This window comes from Rutilus rutilus, assembly GCF_951802725.1.
Source record: "Rutilus rutilus genome assembly, chromosome: 13".
In the NCBI taxonomy this organism is placed as follows: domain Eukaryota; kingdom Metazoa; phylum Chordata; class Actinopteri; order Cypriniformes; family Leuciscidae; genus Rutilus; species Rutilus rutilus.
Window position 1 is genome coordinate 15,651,237 of NC_140218.1, and position 16,505 is coordinate 15,667,741.

General features: G+C 38.8%; 1 protein-coding gene across 1 annotated transcript in view; it reads left to right on the forward strand.

Annotated features, from left to right (window-relative positions):
• The window catches only part of plxna2 (plexin A2), a 209,356-nt gene that overhangs the window by 175,559 nt on the left and 17,292 nt on the right, over window positions 1-16,505 (forward strand). The window contains exons 21-26 of the mRNA XM_084428724.1: window positions 2,295-2,437; window positions 2,788-3,056; window positions 10,720-10,786; window positions 14,221-14,367; window positions 14,648-14,807; window positions 16,253-16,356. Of these exons, the coding sequence (XP_084284850.1) occupies window positions 2,295-2,437; window positions 2,788-3,056; window positions 10,720-10,786; window positions 14,221-14,367; window positions 14,648-14,807; window positions 16,253-16,356 (890 nt within the window). The remainder of the gene's footprint in view (window positions 1-2,294; window positions 2,438-2,787; window positions 3,057-10,719; window positions 10,787-14,220; window positions 14,368-14,647; window positions 14,808-16,252; window positions 16,357-16,505) is intronic.

Below are 16,505 nucleotides of genomic sequence, written 5' to 3' on the forward strand. Positions count from 1 at the left end.
CAGAATAGACCCAATTAAAGACATCCCACCTCCAGTCTCCACCAGCAGGGGACAAGCACTTCAGCAGCCTGCAATTTACTCTGTGTGTGTGTGTTTGTGTGAGTGTGAACACCATAAATACAGAGAAGCTGAGAGGTTATTTTGGTTTGCTCTCTTCGTCTGCCTGCAACAACCTTCAGGAACTTCATAAAAACCTCAAACTGGACAAAACAAAGTCTTCAGAGATGTTGATTAGAACAGAAGTTCAGGTTTTGGCATGCGTTTGGACCTTTTATGTGGCGTGTGGCTTCAAAACCAAAACTCAAGGAATGTTCATAAATCACCCAACATTTTTAAGGAAGAAATAAGAAATTATATTTTGCATTAAGAAAATTAGTCATATTTTAGGACTTTACACATTTTTTTTAGGTTACGAATTAAAAACAATTTTGGTAACACTTTACAATAAGGTTCATTACTAGTTAACTAAGTTCATTAAGTGCATTAGTTGTATTTGTTAACATTAGTTAATGCACTGTCAACTAACATGAACAAACACTGTACAGCTGTATTTTTATTAACTAAATACTGTACTGTAAATGTAGGGCTGTAGTACTCGAGTCCGGTCTTGGACTCGAGTCCGGACTCGAGACCGTTTTTCTATGGTCTCGGACTTGTCTCGGACTCGCTGGTATTCGGACTCGGACTTGTCTCGGTCTCGGCCACTGGTCTTGCCAAATATGGCTTTTGGTCTCGACCGAGTCCAGGAGTCTTTATTATGTTCCCAGTAATCACACATACGTCGCCGCGATATTAAAACAAAATATTATTGGAGGGAAAGTGAAACACTGGCCACTTAATAACTATGGGCATTTCGGGTCTTTTTCGTGAGCCGGCTCGTTTCACTCAGCTCACTGAAAAGAGCCGGCTCTTTTGACTCACAAACGGCTCTTTAAAAAATAAATGTTTAAATAAACTCGCTGAAAGTCCACCGCTAGTGCAACGTGAATATTCACATTTTTGATTGTCCATAACACCCCGAAAACTAGCCTGCTTGCCTTGCACATCTAATTAATGGGCAAAGGTTTCCGACTTTTTTTCTTACCTTTCTTCCTTTGCCTATTCCACGAGTGGTAACGTTAGGCTCCAATGACTGGCTGTTTTAAAATATAGCTAATATCGAAACAAAATAACCCAGCTCATAACTTGCAGGTTTGCTTAGTGGCAAACTTTTTTCATTTGATTGCTTCAGCCGACACCCGCCTGAATTTAATTAAAATATTATTTTTCGTCACGTCATCCGCCCGATCCGCGGTTTATCCGCATCTCTTGTGTGTGTGTGTGTGTGTCTGTGAGTTGGCTCGGCCTTCCCTCATGCAGTTTAATTGGTTGACATCGCGTGTATGATTGACAGGAATGTGAGGCTGATCAGACAGTCGAAACGAATGTGTGTGCTCCTTTAGGCCTATATAATTTTTTTATTTATTTTTTTGTTCTTTGAATTTGTCAATTATTTTAAATAAAATTAAAATTATTCATTATTTCATCATTACATAGTGATTTAATTTCTATAGGCTATAGCCTATATTTTTTTAGCAGACTTTTTTTTTTCCTGTCCTGGACTCGGTCTTGACTCGGACTCGAACCTTTTTGGACTCGGTCTTGACTCGGACTCGAACCTCTTTGGACTCGGTCTTGACTTGGACTCGACTAGTCCTGGTCTTGGACTTGTCTTGGACTCGACAAAGGTGGTCTTGACTACAGCCCTATGTAAATGTATTGCTCAGTTTGTGTTAGTTAATACATTAACTTATGTTAACTAAAGAACCTTATTTTTCCTTGCTCAACTCTCATTACTGTGTAATGCGTACTGATCTTTTAATTTTGAGGGTAAAATAGTATGTGATAATATTAATAATGGTTTAGTATTAATATTAATAATAATAATATATATTTATTTATAAACCAATTAATGTTAGTGGTGATTTTCATATAATAGTAATTTTTAAATAAATAAAAAGAAAGAAATATATTGTTCATACATTATAATGTTCTTATATTAAATTAAAGCATAGTATAACAACAAATACTACCATGATGTACTTTACATTTACTTTTTTTGTATTACAGTAAAAATAATTTGATAAGAATGTTAATAATGACAATAATGTCCCAATCCCAAAAATAGGCTTAATTTTCATCAAGGAAAAATTTTATTTTGTTTCTATAGATTTTGTGGCTAAAAATGACCTAGACATTGAACTGTGAATTACTGTGTATTGAAAATTGTCTCTTTTTTTTTTTTTTTTTTTCAGCTTTTGCAGAACTGCAGACCGATATCAATGAGTTGACGAGTGATCTGGACCGGGCTGGTATTCCCTATCTGGATTACCGCACATATGCCATGAGAGTGCTATTCCCTGGCATCGAGGACCATCCTGTGCTCAGAGAGCTGGAGGTGGGCTGCGGTTTACTTTATTTAATGAACACTTTTCTCTAACAAGTTGTCCAAGATGTAACCAGGTGCAACATCGGTGCACGCTTCGGTACCATGTGACACAATCATAGCCAATCTTACTGGATGTTTAATAAACACTTATATGGGGCAGGATTTTGGACCAGTGAGATTTCAATTTGGGCGGGGGTACCCAGCTCAATTCCATACCAATCCACCATCAAAATGTCATTTCTGATCAGGACATGGTGTAGTTTACATGTGATCTTTTTATATACAGTAAATGATGTATTTAAGGATTTTAGTTTATTGACAGTCTAGTTCATTGACAAAGATGTTGTTGTGTGTTGCAGGTCTCTGGTAATGGGCAACTATGTGTTGAAAAAGCTCTAAAGCTGTTTGGCCAGCTGATAAACAACAAGGTGTTTTTGTTGACATTCATCCGTACGCTGGAAATGCAGCGCTCCTTCTCCATGCGCGACCGCGGCAACGTGGCGTCGCTCATAATGACGGCTCTCCAGGGTCGACTGGAATACGCCACAGATGTGCTCAAACACCTGCTCTCCGACCTCATCGACAAGAACCTGGAGAGCAAGAACCACCCCAAACTACTGCTCAGGAGGTTTGCTGTTTACTTAATTTTTTGTGTTTTTAGTGTTAGTTTTTCTTTGTAGTTTTTTATTTTACCTGTGTCATAGCTGTTTTTGCATGTAAACAATCAAAGTCCACCCCAAAGGGAGTGAATCTCTCCAGCAAAAAACACCTGCCTTGAACACCTCGTTTGTAGTCCTGACATTTTTTTCTGTGGCATGTATATGTCACCATGTAAACTTTGCATAATGCCCACCTGCTGGCTAGTTTGGCTCGCTTTTAAACATTGATCGTTATAAAGCCAGTGTAACAGATGTAGGCCAGTAAGCGTGTGTAAACCTCACTCCCCTGGCCTCAAGAGGTGTGCTAGCGACTGATGCTAACGGCTTTAGTCCACAACGGAGACCCAGGTTCAAATCCCGCACGAAGCGGGTCGAGTAGAATGGGTTACATTTGGTGCTGTGACCCAAATGGGAGCGAGGTTTAGGGAGGTTAGTGTAACGGGCATAGGCTTGTAAGAGCTGAGTGTGTAAACCTCATTCCCCTGGCCTCAAGAGACACACGCTGGTAGCTGCGGTCTTTAGTGCCCTTGTTAGAGTGCCCTCCTCCCACACCGGAGACCCAGAGTAGGACCGGTTACACCAGAAAGAGTTTATCACCGTGTTGAGGAAATGCAGTTTTTTTCACTGTGAGAGCAAAACATCAATACATGGACTTTTTTTAACACTATAAAAAAATGTTTAACACTATTTCTCAGCAGTAAAAACACAAGCTTTTCTTGTGTTATCACCATTTTTCTAGCAACTGGTTTCTGAATCATGCAGTTCGATGCAGGTCGGTGTGTTGATGGAAAAATGACACAGTTATAACATCACATAAATAAAAATATATAAAATATCACCACTGTGAAACGTCCTGCACAAGTCGTGCTTACGGAGGTGGTTCGGGTTGATCAGTTTGTTCTACTTGACTGTCATTACGAACTGATACAGCAAAAGTGACACCATAGTTACAGTAGTTTTTACAGCGGCTCAGGAAGCCGTGGGACTCACCTGTTATGGTAAGGGTCGTTACATTTCCGTCACGTCTCAGCGGTAGACCAATCACAACAGACTGGTCAGAGGCCAGCTGACCAATCAGAGCAGACCGCGCTTTCTGGATTTGAAAGAAACCAAAACTAAAAACAATTTAATTATATATTTTTTTCAGACCCCATAAACCTGTAAATAAGTAAATTACTAACTGATCTGAAAGTGTTGCGCTGGTATCTTAGTCTAGCATTATAGCTATATTGACTCATGATCCATTAGTCTGCTTCCCTCCAGTCTCTCAGTACGACCCAACTGTCAGTGTCACTTTTCATTTGTGTGCCACGTACTCATAAAACATTCATGAGCAGCTCAAATCCACTTGTTTTTCCCTCTCTCGCGCTCTCGGCTGTCCTTTATGCTTTCCCTCTAAATTCGTATAGGTTTTTCAAAGTCTTTCCAAAGCAGCGTATCAACTAGAAGATTTAGACTAATAATGATTAAACAAAGAGTTGCCCGAGGGCTAACACACAGCACAGTCCGCGGCTGATTTCATTACGCTCCACTTGATGGAGGCCGAGTGTGTTTTAGTGTAGCTGGAGGTGATTTGTTCCTGCTGACTGCGGCGTTATATCAGCTATACATCACACTTTGAATATTCAAAGCAGACAGGCCAAACAAACACCGCAGCCGTTCCTCGTTCGCGCTCTCTCGCTCGTATTGAATGATTTTCGGTGTTTTGTTACGTGACTCAGCTCATTAATAGTCACAGTAAATAGATGCGGGGGGAATGTGGATTACGCCGTTATTTAACGTGACAGACGGCGCGTCTCTCTCATTATCTGCTGTCGTTAGGAACACAAAACACTAATCCCGGCGCGCTGGCAGGCTGGGCCATGGGGATCAACCAGGATCGTGGTTTTAGATTACACTTTTTTTTTCTATTGGAATTTAGGAGATTATTGATTCATCATGCTCCTTTCGGTCTCGTTCGCAGCTTCTTGTCTTCACTTTTGCACAGAGCATTTGGAAAACAAGAGCGCTGTTTTAGAAACCCTACAAATCCGTCTCTTTCTTTTGTGTTTTCATTTATTTACTGTTTCCTTCCTTTTCCACTATCGCTTTCGGCCACGCAGTCTCCTGTCAGTGTTACGGTTAAACGAACACTGCTGTTTCTTCGACTACTGCTGGCCTCCACTCCCTCCACATCGATTGGGCTCCATCTCACTAATTTTCTTCTCTGTTCCTTTAATAAAAGGCATTTCTCTCTCTCTCTCTCTCTCGTTCTCATTTTCTCTCCATCTCAAGCATTTTGATTTCAATTGATCCGTGTGGACAAACCCTGCCCTTCTTGTGACCTCTTTCTGTGTCTGCTCCTCATCTTAACATTTCTCGGATAATGGAATACATCTGGAGCTTGTCCCACCTCAGTGAGCGATGCGTTCGCTGGTGAAGAGAAAACGGTCTTATTTCATGTTGTACAGATACATTTATTGAAGAATTATGGCCCAATTTGTCTTTTAAAAGCCATATATATATATACGTACTGCATATATAACAAGCTTTTTTCCATCCACATGGGCACCAAGGCTCAACGTATCATACAACACAAACCGCTAGGCCACAGCTCCCGCTCCCTTTTGCTGGTTTAATAAAGAACAAAGATCCACAAGTAGTCGACTTCGAGCTGACAATCATAACGAGTGAACTACTTTTATGTGTGCAATTTTCTTGATGTAGGAACAAAGGATATTCATGTGTGTTAAGGAAAATAATGAATGTCAAAGATGCCTGTAGGGCAGTTGCTTGCAAATGAGACATCTTTTAAGAATTAGACAATATCAACAGAGAGACTAATTTATTTTCATAAAGTGACCCACTTGCATTTAATGATAACCGACTGTGAAGAATAACAAGGGCCTGTCTGGTCTCTGCTGTCATCAGAGTGGCTGTACGTTTCATTTTAAATAGCCTAAAGCATAGATGGCAGTAATATTTGCTTGTCTATTATTATTTTTTTTTATCTTTATTTGATTATGGAAGATATGGAGACACTTACAAGACTCGGGCTTGTTCTGGGCTTCTGTTTCCATGAGGATCAGCAGGGAATGTGATTGTTTTCAGCACTGACTGATTCATCATTTCAGTGGGAAAGCCACAATAAATCAAATCTCTGTCGCGCAGTGTGTAAAAAGATTTTTGTTGGCTTTTTGCTACTCTTCATTGACAGAGACATTAGAGAAAGGACAGAAAATTGCATTGGAGAAAGAGAATATACGTGGGATTAGGTTCTAGCTGGATTCGATCCTGCATCTCCTGAAACTCAGCCACAGCTGAACATATCGAGTCCATGGTTTTGTCTTGTTTTTTAGCTCTGTTCTGTTTTGTTTTGTCTCATTGTGTCTCATTTAGTTTCGTCTTGTTTTATTTTTTGTCTCATTTTGTTTTCTGAATAATGATTCCTCAGTTCTTCCTTGATCTTTGTCTGACGTGTCCTGTTTGTTTTTAATATAATGGCCAGAAGCTGTTTGTGGTGTGTTACAGAGTTAGTGTAGTATATTGTCACCCACATGAGCTCAGTTGATCGGTGCTAAACACTAGGCCACAGCTCTTACTGTACTTCACTGAACTTTTGAGTTTTCTTTTTTGTCTTTCTCTCCCTCATGTTAATATCTGTGGAGGACTGTGGCTAAAAATGGAACAGCTCCATTGCCTCCGGCTCTCTCTTGCTGCTGTTTGTGTGTGTGTACATGTTTTCACCTAATGAGATTTGCAGGCACCCAGAACCACTCGGAATGGACTATTAGTGAGACACATTGTGTTGTGTCGCCCCTTCAATGAAGCATTCCTTTACCCCCCTTGAGACACACACACACACACACACACACACACACACACACACACACAACTCATAAACACACTAATAGCTAATAAATCCCTCATGTTCGTTAATGCAGCTGTTAAAAAAGAAAGCAAGCAAAAAGAAATATAAAAATGCTGAAGAAAGAGGGAAAGTACATTTTTATGAGCAGACAGAGGCAGAATTACAAAAAAGCCTGGTGTGATGAAGTTTTAGAGAATGCAAAAACTCATTTAGGTGCTCAAATAGCTACTATTAACAGTTTATTCACTCTCTCAGTCGGAGACAGCCAGTGTGTTTGTGCTTCCTGGTGAAAGAAAATAGTGATTTGGTATCAAAAGATTCCCTTTAAAGCATCAAATTGTCAATGAAGTGGGTCTGAAATAAATATTTGAAGCCAGATATTGACTCTGAGCCCCTGCAATGTGAAATATGTCGGTGCACCAGGAGAGTGGCCAATTCCTGTGTGCATTTGAAAATGTCGGGCCAATTTCCCATTCATTTTGCTTGTTAGAACTCAATTTCCAGCCATTTGTGAAACAAGTTTATGAGAAGCACAAAACCGAATGACTCTAATAAACTAGTTTCACAAGGATACTGCAATTTGAAAGGGTAAATTTTGTTCAGTAACTGGTTATTTAGGTTGTATTTGTAGGGTTTTTCCCCCTCCCTCATCATCTATCATTGATTGATGATGGACTGAGACAGGAAAAAGACAGGAAACATTCTTGCAAGACCTGATGCAACCAGCATCAAATGCACTGTCATTGTAGTGTATGTGTGTGTCAGATCGCATAACTCACTCATACTGACACACACACACACACACACACACACACACACTCACTGAATGAGTGTCACATATTGTATGAATGCACTCATCAATCCACAAATACACACAGGTTCCTCTTGCTCCTGCATCACAAGTCCCTCAGCTCACATTCCCAGAGAAAAACAGGTAGAATACAAAGGAAAGTTGACAGGCTTAAAAGAGAATATATAAACATAACCATGTTTTGTATAGACCGCCACACACGCTGCGAAAATAAAACACACAAATACTCTCTGTCCTTTAGAAGAATCACACGGACCGGCGCTCAGTCGTCTCAAACATGACGACTTTCCTTCATTTCACTCCATCTTGCATCACTCCTTCTATTTGCCCATCTCTATTCTCTCTCATTTCATCTGTATGTGAGACTGCCATTGATTTATTCACTAAACCTTATTCACTAAAATGCACCATTATTAAATGAGGATAATTTGGCGGCCTCGTTATTCGACAGCCATGTGTTCTTTCAGTAAAATTAGCATTTATCATCCACTAATGCATTAACCTAGATGAGTGAATACAAAAAAAACAAATGTAGAATAATGCAAATCACATCATCTTTATGTTAATGGACTCTTAACTTCTGAATATACAAACTCGAAACCCCTCAGTGCACTAATAACTTGTTTTTTTTAAAGCAGTCCATCCACTCAGTGGCCATCATGACTGTTTTCTAGTAGCTTCTGTCCACTTGAACGTGTAAAATCTCCAAATCTGTCTGTTACGCTAACGGAATGACAAAATTGGTCCCCACCAACCAGTAGTTTATCTCAGCGACCATCTTTAGGGAAAACGCAGTTTGCGTGTTTGCATTTCGTCTGCAGTTTTAAAATGGTTGGTTAGTTTATGTGCATATGATTTAGATAAATACAGATAAACAAGATTTTTCATGGTCATGTGCTGCTATTGTTTTGTGGTGTTTGCTTTTTGCAGTGTTTCAAGTTTAGTTTCTTTCTTTTGCGATACATCTAGATATTTTTGAACACGAGTTTAGTTGGATTTTTCAGCAGGGTTTTGTCATTTCCCATGGTGAAGACGAATCCCAAGTGGCGTCTCATTAATGTCTCAGAAAGCAATGACATTACATAGAGAGCAAATGGAGACTCTTGTTTACGTCTTCTGCTTCTCAGAAAAAAAGACCCCATAAACTCTTGTATTTCTGCTAAAGTTTCAGAAATATCAATAACAGCTCACACTGTGCTCAGATTTTTAAAGATAGCAAAGTCTGTAATCAAAAATCAATCTCAATATGAACTTGAGCTTTTCTCATCAGATTCCTTTATAGCATTACCCTCATACAGTATGTCAGCAATTGTCTAGTATATTTCTACTTTTATTTCTTCTGAAGAACTTTGAGGGGAAACCTCTAAGAAAAAGTTAGTTCTTAAATAAGAAAGTCTTTTGAGTTGTGAAAGAGCAATATATGAGCAATAAAAATGTCCAGCAAATTCTTATGTGCATTCTAGAGCAAAAAAGACCAGTAAGCTGATTGGCTCTTTTAATAGGTGGGCGGGGTTTATTTTTTCCTCTTTATACTGTCTCAGGTACACCAATCACTCCCTTTTTTGTAACATCATACACAAGTGTTCAAAAGTTTGCCATTAGTAAGTAAATTTTAATTTTAATGAATGCTTATTCATCTTATTCATCAAAAGTGACATTTATAATTTTACAAAAGATTTCTATTTCAAATAAATGCCTTTTTTTTTTTTTTTTTGCTTTGTTCAAAGTATCCTGAAAGAAATGTATCACGGTTTCAAAAAACTATTACAACTATTTTCAACATTGAGGTATCTTTCTGAGTAGACTGATTTCTGAAGGATCATGTGACACTGAAGACTGGAGTAATGATGCTGAAAATTTAGCTTTGCTATCACAGAAAAAAACAATTAATTATATTTCACAATATTACCGTTTTAGCTATTTTTGATCAAATAAACGCAGCTGAGCATAAGAGACTTCTTTCAAAACCTGTCTAAAGTCATCTGGTCACATGAATATGCAGTGATTACAGTTTATCACCGTCATCTTGTCTCACTGTTCAGCGCTCGCTCTCACGTGTGACCCTGAAGCGTGACCCCCCTCAACAGAATGCACACACGTGCGTACGCCCAAACACACATACACTCTCCCACACTCTGTGTTCGCGGGCTGTCTCAGCGGTGTAATCATAGTTATTTCCACATGCATTAAGAGAGTCATTTTCTGGCGCTGCTGTTGAGTAAATTGCCGGTGTGCTCCACGGCGGCACAACGGAGTGCGAGCGCATAACGTCGCAGACATCGGCGCCACAATTACGCAGCTGATATTACATCGTCCGGTGATGCTTATGAGTGTTTGTAATGCCCATAAGTGAACATAATACTCGCTGCCACAAACACCCGAGCCAGATAGAGACAGAAAGTATTTTCTGGGGTGAAAGAAGAAATGTTTTGCAGGCAAAGAGAGATATTGGTATTCCACAGGCGCGCTCAGCCGTCAGAACGAGGGAATAACCCTTTCATGTATTTTTCATGCTCGTTAACCACTCCCGTCGGGGTGCTGTTTGTTCTCTCTTCCTCTGTCTGCCTTATCTTTCCCTCTCTCTCTCTCTCTCTCTCTCTCTCTCTCTCTTCAGTTTTCCACCTGCTCTGTATTCAACAAACCCTCGGCTCTTCCTTTTTGTCTCTTCCCAAATTATTGCCTACAACTCTAGAGAACCCCGTTTGAGTCGTGTGTTTGTCGTCTGTGGGTTTGTGTCTGTCTCCTGCCTCAAAGCAATAAAAAAAAAGAAGGAAAGAGACAGGGGGTGGTCAGAAGAAGAAAAAAGAACTGATATGTGGCCAAAAAGAGTCTGGAGTGATTGACAGGGAAGGAAGCTAGCAATGTTTTTCTCACTTTCTGTTTTCCTCTTATCAAAACGCAGCCGTTATTAAAGGAAAAATGAAAATGCGCTGGTATTCTTTGAGATAAGTGTCAACTTTTTGTGTTTCAGGACGGAGTCTGTCGCTGAGAAGATGCTAACCAACTGGTTTGCTTTCCTGCTTCATAAGTTCCTGAAGGTAACTAGCCTCTTTGACTTCCTCTATAAGCAGTGCTTAATTTGTAAAGTGGGAGGTCCCGGAGCGCAGAGGGGGGGTGGATCCGGCGACTCAAAACGGGGGTTGGAGGTAACGGAACAAAATAAATAAATAAATAAATAAATAAATAAATAAATAAATAATTACACTGCCTACGTAGCTTCTCTGCAGGGACAGCGCCAGAGAATTTTTAACGCATGTGCTGAGTGAGTGCTAGATCATTGACGGGGAGCTGCGCAAAACTTGGCCACTAAATATTTAATATTCAGTTAGGCCTATGATCACAATTAAAGTTTTAATTTTATTAAATTGAACAAACGCAACATTCAGCATTCAATCAAATATTCTAAAAGATGTAGGCTATTATTAATAATAATGTTATTTCAACACAATATCTCGTTATTTCGAAATAATATGTGTGCGTGCATCTGTAAATCCGGTGACACGTGTATTGATTTTTATTAATAAACAAGTGTTTTCTCTAAAAGTGTCGACACGGCTGCAAAATGAAGTTGACGATCGCCATCTCCGTGTGAACGCGCTTATAGAGAAGTGCACATAAATAGGCCTAATGGATTACATTACATAATCAAAGAGTAGCCTTTTTCTTTTTTCATTTTGAATTATTTCGTTTAAAGACATTTCAAGCTTTGTGTATTTGATGTATTTGTCATGTCTGTGTGAGACATACACTGAGTTTCGTTAAGTTAGGATGTGCTCCAGTTCACGTGCAATGCATGAGCGCGCGGGCGCCTCCGTTATATTTGTTTCGTATTAATTTAATACAGACAATTGGTTGATGAAAAATTGATTAAAATTAAGATACAATTTATACAAAACGAAATTCACTTTAAAGAAAGGCTTTCTACAAAACAACTTCAACTTCAACGGTCAAAATCATGTCTGACACGCTCCATGTCTCATAATGCGCATCCTATCTATACTCGGTCCTGCTGTTCACTTTTCATAAATCAACATAAAAAAAAAAAAAAAAAAAAACATTATAATATTTTAACAAATATTAAACTAAATGCGCTTTTTTAATGGCTACAACAGTATAGTAGGCCTATACTCTCTATGTGTACAAATTTCTGCACATTAATTTAATTCTGAATTTTGCACACAATTTGAAAGGCATTTGTTCAAATCAAGTTCACGGATAATTGTGCGTGCATTTATTAATCATTATGATACTAAAATCCTAACAAATAGGCTGTGCTATGTACAAAAAATCAGATGAGCCCATAATATGAACGCATTTACACGTTAAGCATTTTCCTCCCATATAACCATTATAAGAACGCTTAATGTGGCTTAATGCAGATTAGAATGTCCCCTTATTATGTCGAAATAACGAGATATTATGCCGATACTAGGCTACTACTGTGTCCACCGTGGTCTCCTTTTTGATCAGCAGAAACGATTTTTGCTTGTTTGGGATCTGACTGTCCAGCGTATTTGAAAAAGTTAAGCAAACTTTCCTGTCTTTTTGACATTTTTCCCCTGAGTGAAACGATCGAGGCTAACAGCTATCTCAACGCGTACAACAAGCGCGCAAATCATGTGTCACAAATATTGAACACTACACAAACAGTAATTTTATTTTATTTCATTTAGGCAATTAATTTTAGTGACACAGGAGGTGCCGGATCCAATAAAAAAGGTTCTGGATCCAATGTCGGAGGTGACGGAACATGTTCCGGCGTGTTCCGGCTCAAATTAAGCCCTGTCTATAAGTACTAGTCTCATGGAGACAGACTTTTGACTCGGTCTGGTTCACTCTGCAGCTTATTCGGGCTCATGATCAACTACAGTTTGTGTGTTTGTTGGAGATCATTCAAATAATTGGAGTCTCTACAAATCATATGAGAAATATCAAAGACATTAATGTGTGTAGACTTTATGGTCAGTCTGTTTAGAGGTTTAGCATTTAGTTGTGCTTCAGGATATCCTGTTTACTTGCTGCTGCTAAGTGCCTTTAACTAAAATATATTTTTATATCTTTCCATGAATGGGGCAAATTCAGTGAGTAGTTAGACAGTAGTAAGGCTTATTTTAGTAACCTGGGAACGTGTAAACACAAATTTGCTTCACATAAAGTCAATTGGAAATTGCAAAAAGCCAACCAATCTGATTGTAAGAAAGTTTTTTTTGGTCCAAAATAGTTAAAAGTGACTGTGCAGTATACACTACATACTGCATACTAACTGTAAACATTATGCAATAATAAACACTTAAAATAGTAGTCTGCTACATTGTTGTGACAAGTTCATCCACATGACCTCATTATGTAAATATAAAATTCTGTAAATTATATAATTTCAATAATAATGTACTGTAGTTATTTTTTGCTTTTTTTGAATTGTGTGTAAAATGTCTTAAAGGGTTAGACCACCCAAAAATGTAAATTCTGTCATCGTTTACTCACCTTCATGTCGTTCCAAACCCGTAAGTCTTTTGTTCATCTTCAGAACACAAAGGAAGATATTTTTTATGAAATCTGAGAGATTTCTGTCCTTCCATTGACAGTTTACGCAACTACCACTTTGACTCTTAAAGTTCATAAAGAGATCATAAAACTAATCCATATAAAGTGAGTGGTTTGTCCAATTTTTCTGATAGGACACGATTGCTTTATATGATGAACAGATTTAATTTAGGCTTTTATTCACATATCATCATTCATCAACTCGCACATCAGTTGTGGTAAATGGAAGTACAAGCATGCTTGCTTGACATGCAAGAACCAGTGAGGTTCATTCTCGTGTGTTACGCAGCACACTTGAGCTTCCGCAAAAGGTTTGTTCTTGTGCATCAAGCAAGTACAGTTTGCTGATCAATGTTTATATGTGAATAAAAGCCTAAGTTCAGTTTGTTCATCATATAAAGCGATCAAGTCTCTTCAGAAAATTTGGACTAAACCGCTTGATTCATATGGATTCGTTTTACAATCTCTTTATGAACTTTTTGAAGCGTCAAAGTGGTAGCCGTCAATGGAGGGACAGAAATCTCAGATTTCATTAAAAATATCTTCACTTGTATTCCGAAGATGAACGGAAATCTTACAGGTTCAGAAATGAGGGTGAGTAAATGATGATCATGAATGATGAACTAACCCTTTAATATATTCTTCAATGTCATTGTTAACACAGTAATAAAAGCGGACTTTTTTAAAAACATACAGAATTTATTTGTAATATACACTGTAAATGTATTTGCTGTCACTTTTGATCAATGTAGTGCATATTTGCTGAATATAAGTGTTAAAATCTTTTTTTTAAAACAATCACCAAACTTTTGAACGGTAGTGTACATACTATATACTACAGACATAGTACAAATCTTAGACAAGTCAGTGTGATTCCATTAGTGATAAAGTAATAATAATAATGTGTGTTTGGTGTCTGTGTCTACAGGAGTGTGCAGGCGAGCCTCTCTTCATGCTGTACTGTGCTATAAAACAGCAGATGGAAAAAGGTCCCATTGACGCCATCACCGGAGAGGCCCGATACTCCCTCAGCGAAGACAAACTCATCCGGCAACAGATCGACTACAAGACGCTGGTCAGCATCACACTAATAAAAATAGTATCTAATAAACTCTTATGAAGGTCAGTGCTGTTATTGTATGTGTGTATGAAAGCAGGCAGTCTGGCCTAGGGAGGGTAGTGTTCATTAGTCTCTCATACCCTGCTAAGGCTGAGATTGGGGTCCTGCAGAGGGTGTGAAATTAGATTTCTCGGGCCAGGAAATGGCCTTTTCCAGAGCCCCGCTCTGCACCTACGGTTTCACCGACCACTGCCCAACATCTTATCATCCTCATCCTCTTTTTTCCCCCCTCCAGATCTTAAACTGCGTCAACCCAGAGAACGAGAACAGCCCAGAGATTCCGGTCAAGGTTCTGAACTGCGACACCATCACGCAGGTCAAAGAAAAAATTCTGGATGCCGTGTATAAGAACATGCCGTACTCACAGAGACCCAAAGCTGTGGACATGGACCTGGGTGAGTTAAACTGCATTGTAGGATTGAGTTTGATTTTGCTTTTATACCAACAGTTCCATATTTAAGATTTTAATTTAAAGTAACTAACATTTGGATATTATTTTAAATAAATATTTTTACTTACTTTTTTGTTGCACCAAAAATACAATTCCAAATGAAACCACAGCTGAAAAAAATCTCTGTTTTTGAATGAATTGTTGAGTGAATGAATACGTTGTTTCATAGACTGTCATAAAAACTGTCACTTGTTTTGTTCCTTAATTTATCCGTGTTTTGAAGGAATGAGTTGACTGGATGATTACTCAGTTATAAAGAGTCACTTACTTCATTCCTGAAGCAATTTGTGTTTTTGAACAAATATTTTAAGTGTATGATTCACTCATAAAGACTGCCACCTGATTCATTCTTTAATGAATTGGTGCTGTTGAAGAAATCGTTTGAGTGAATAATTTAATTTACCCACACCTCGGGTCTTGGCCACTTGAGAGTGTGTGGACCCAACAGGAAGTGCGCAAGACTGTCCCAGGTCTGAAAAATGCCAAAGTGCAGTACACTTACACACTAAGTCCACACTATCTCTAACAGTGTCAGCGTTTTTAATGAATCAGTTGGCTAAACGATTCAGTTACTCACTCAGAAAGAGTCACTTGTTTAATTCCTGAATGAATCAGTGCTTTTGAAAAAATTGTTTGAAAAGTCACTGAAAATTCTCAGCACTTTGGACTGAATATCAGTAATCTTAGCCATTCAGATTCGAGGGTAGGAATTGATGAACTTTTTTTGTAATTGATACATTTCAATACAGAATGACCTCAAATTTTTTCAGAAATGTAAATTAATTTTGATCTAATGTTGTCTGTAATGTATAAACAGTGATGGAAATGTACAATATTTGTGCACATACACAAGCAGGTGCATGTGTGACCTAGGTAAAAGCTGACAGACGGCACTGACAGACTGACTCCACATTTTATTTCTGGCACACAAACGGCCATCTCACACACACACGCCACACAAAAGCCCCCTGTCAGCGGTGCAAATCATCCTTCCAGCACCTTGGCCAGAGCAATCTCCTCCATGATGATGTTCTGTCTCTGTAGCTGCAGAACTGGCATTGCTTTTTTGTGTGTGTGTGTGTGTGTGCGTGTGCGTGTGTGTGTGTGTGTGCGTGTATATGTGTGTGTGGCATCATCTGTGCATTTGGCAACCACGTAAACTAATAAACCCCATTCAACAGAGGAGAAAATCAATGATCACTCCCGCTCTGAGCCTCTCTATATCCTATCAGCTCTCTCTTTAGCATTTAATTATACCCTCTGCGTGTGCACACACACATTTCTAACCCATGTGAAAAGACACATTCAATGCATTGAATCAAATCAATCTGCTTTGAGCTGGAGGAGGTTCACTGTGTCTGTTTTAATTTCAAATGTTTGATTTTTCAGAGTGGCGTCAGGGACGAATGGCCCGAGTGGTCCTGCAGGATGAAGACATCACCACTAAGATTGAAAATGATTGGAAGAGACTCAACACTCTCATGCACTATCAGGTACAAAAGAGGACACACACGCTCATATATAATCTCATGGTGCCCTCTTCTGTCTATGTGAGTAGACATTAAAGGGGATGTATCATGGGCTTTCTTTGCTCTATTGATAAAAAAAAAAAACAATTTGATGTACAAATATGTAGACATAC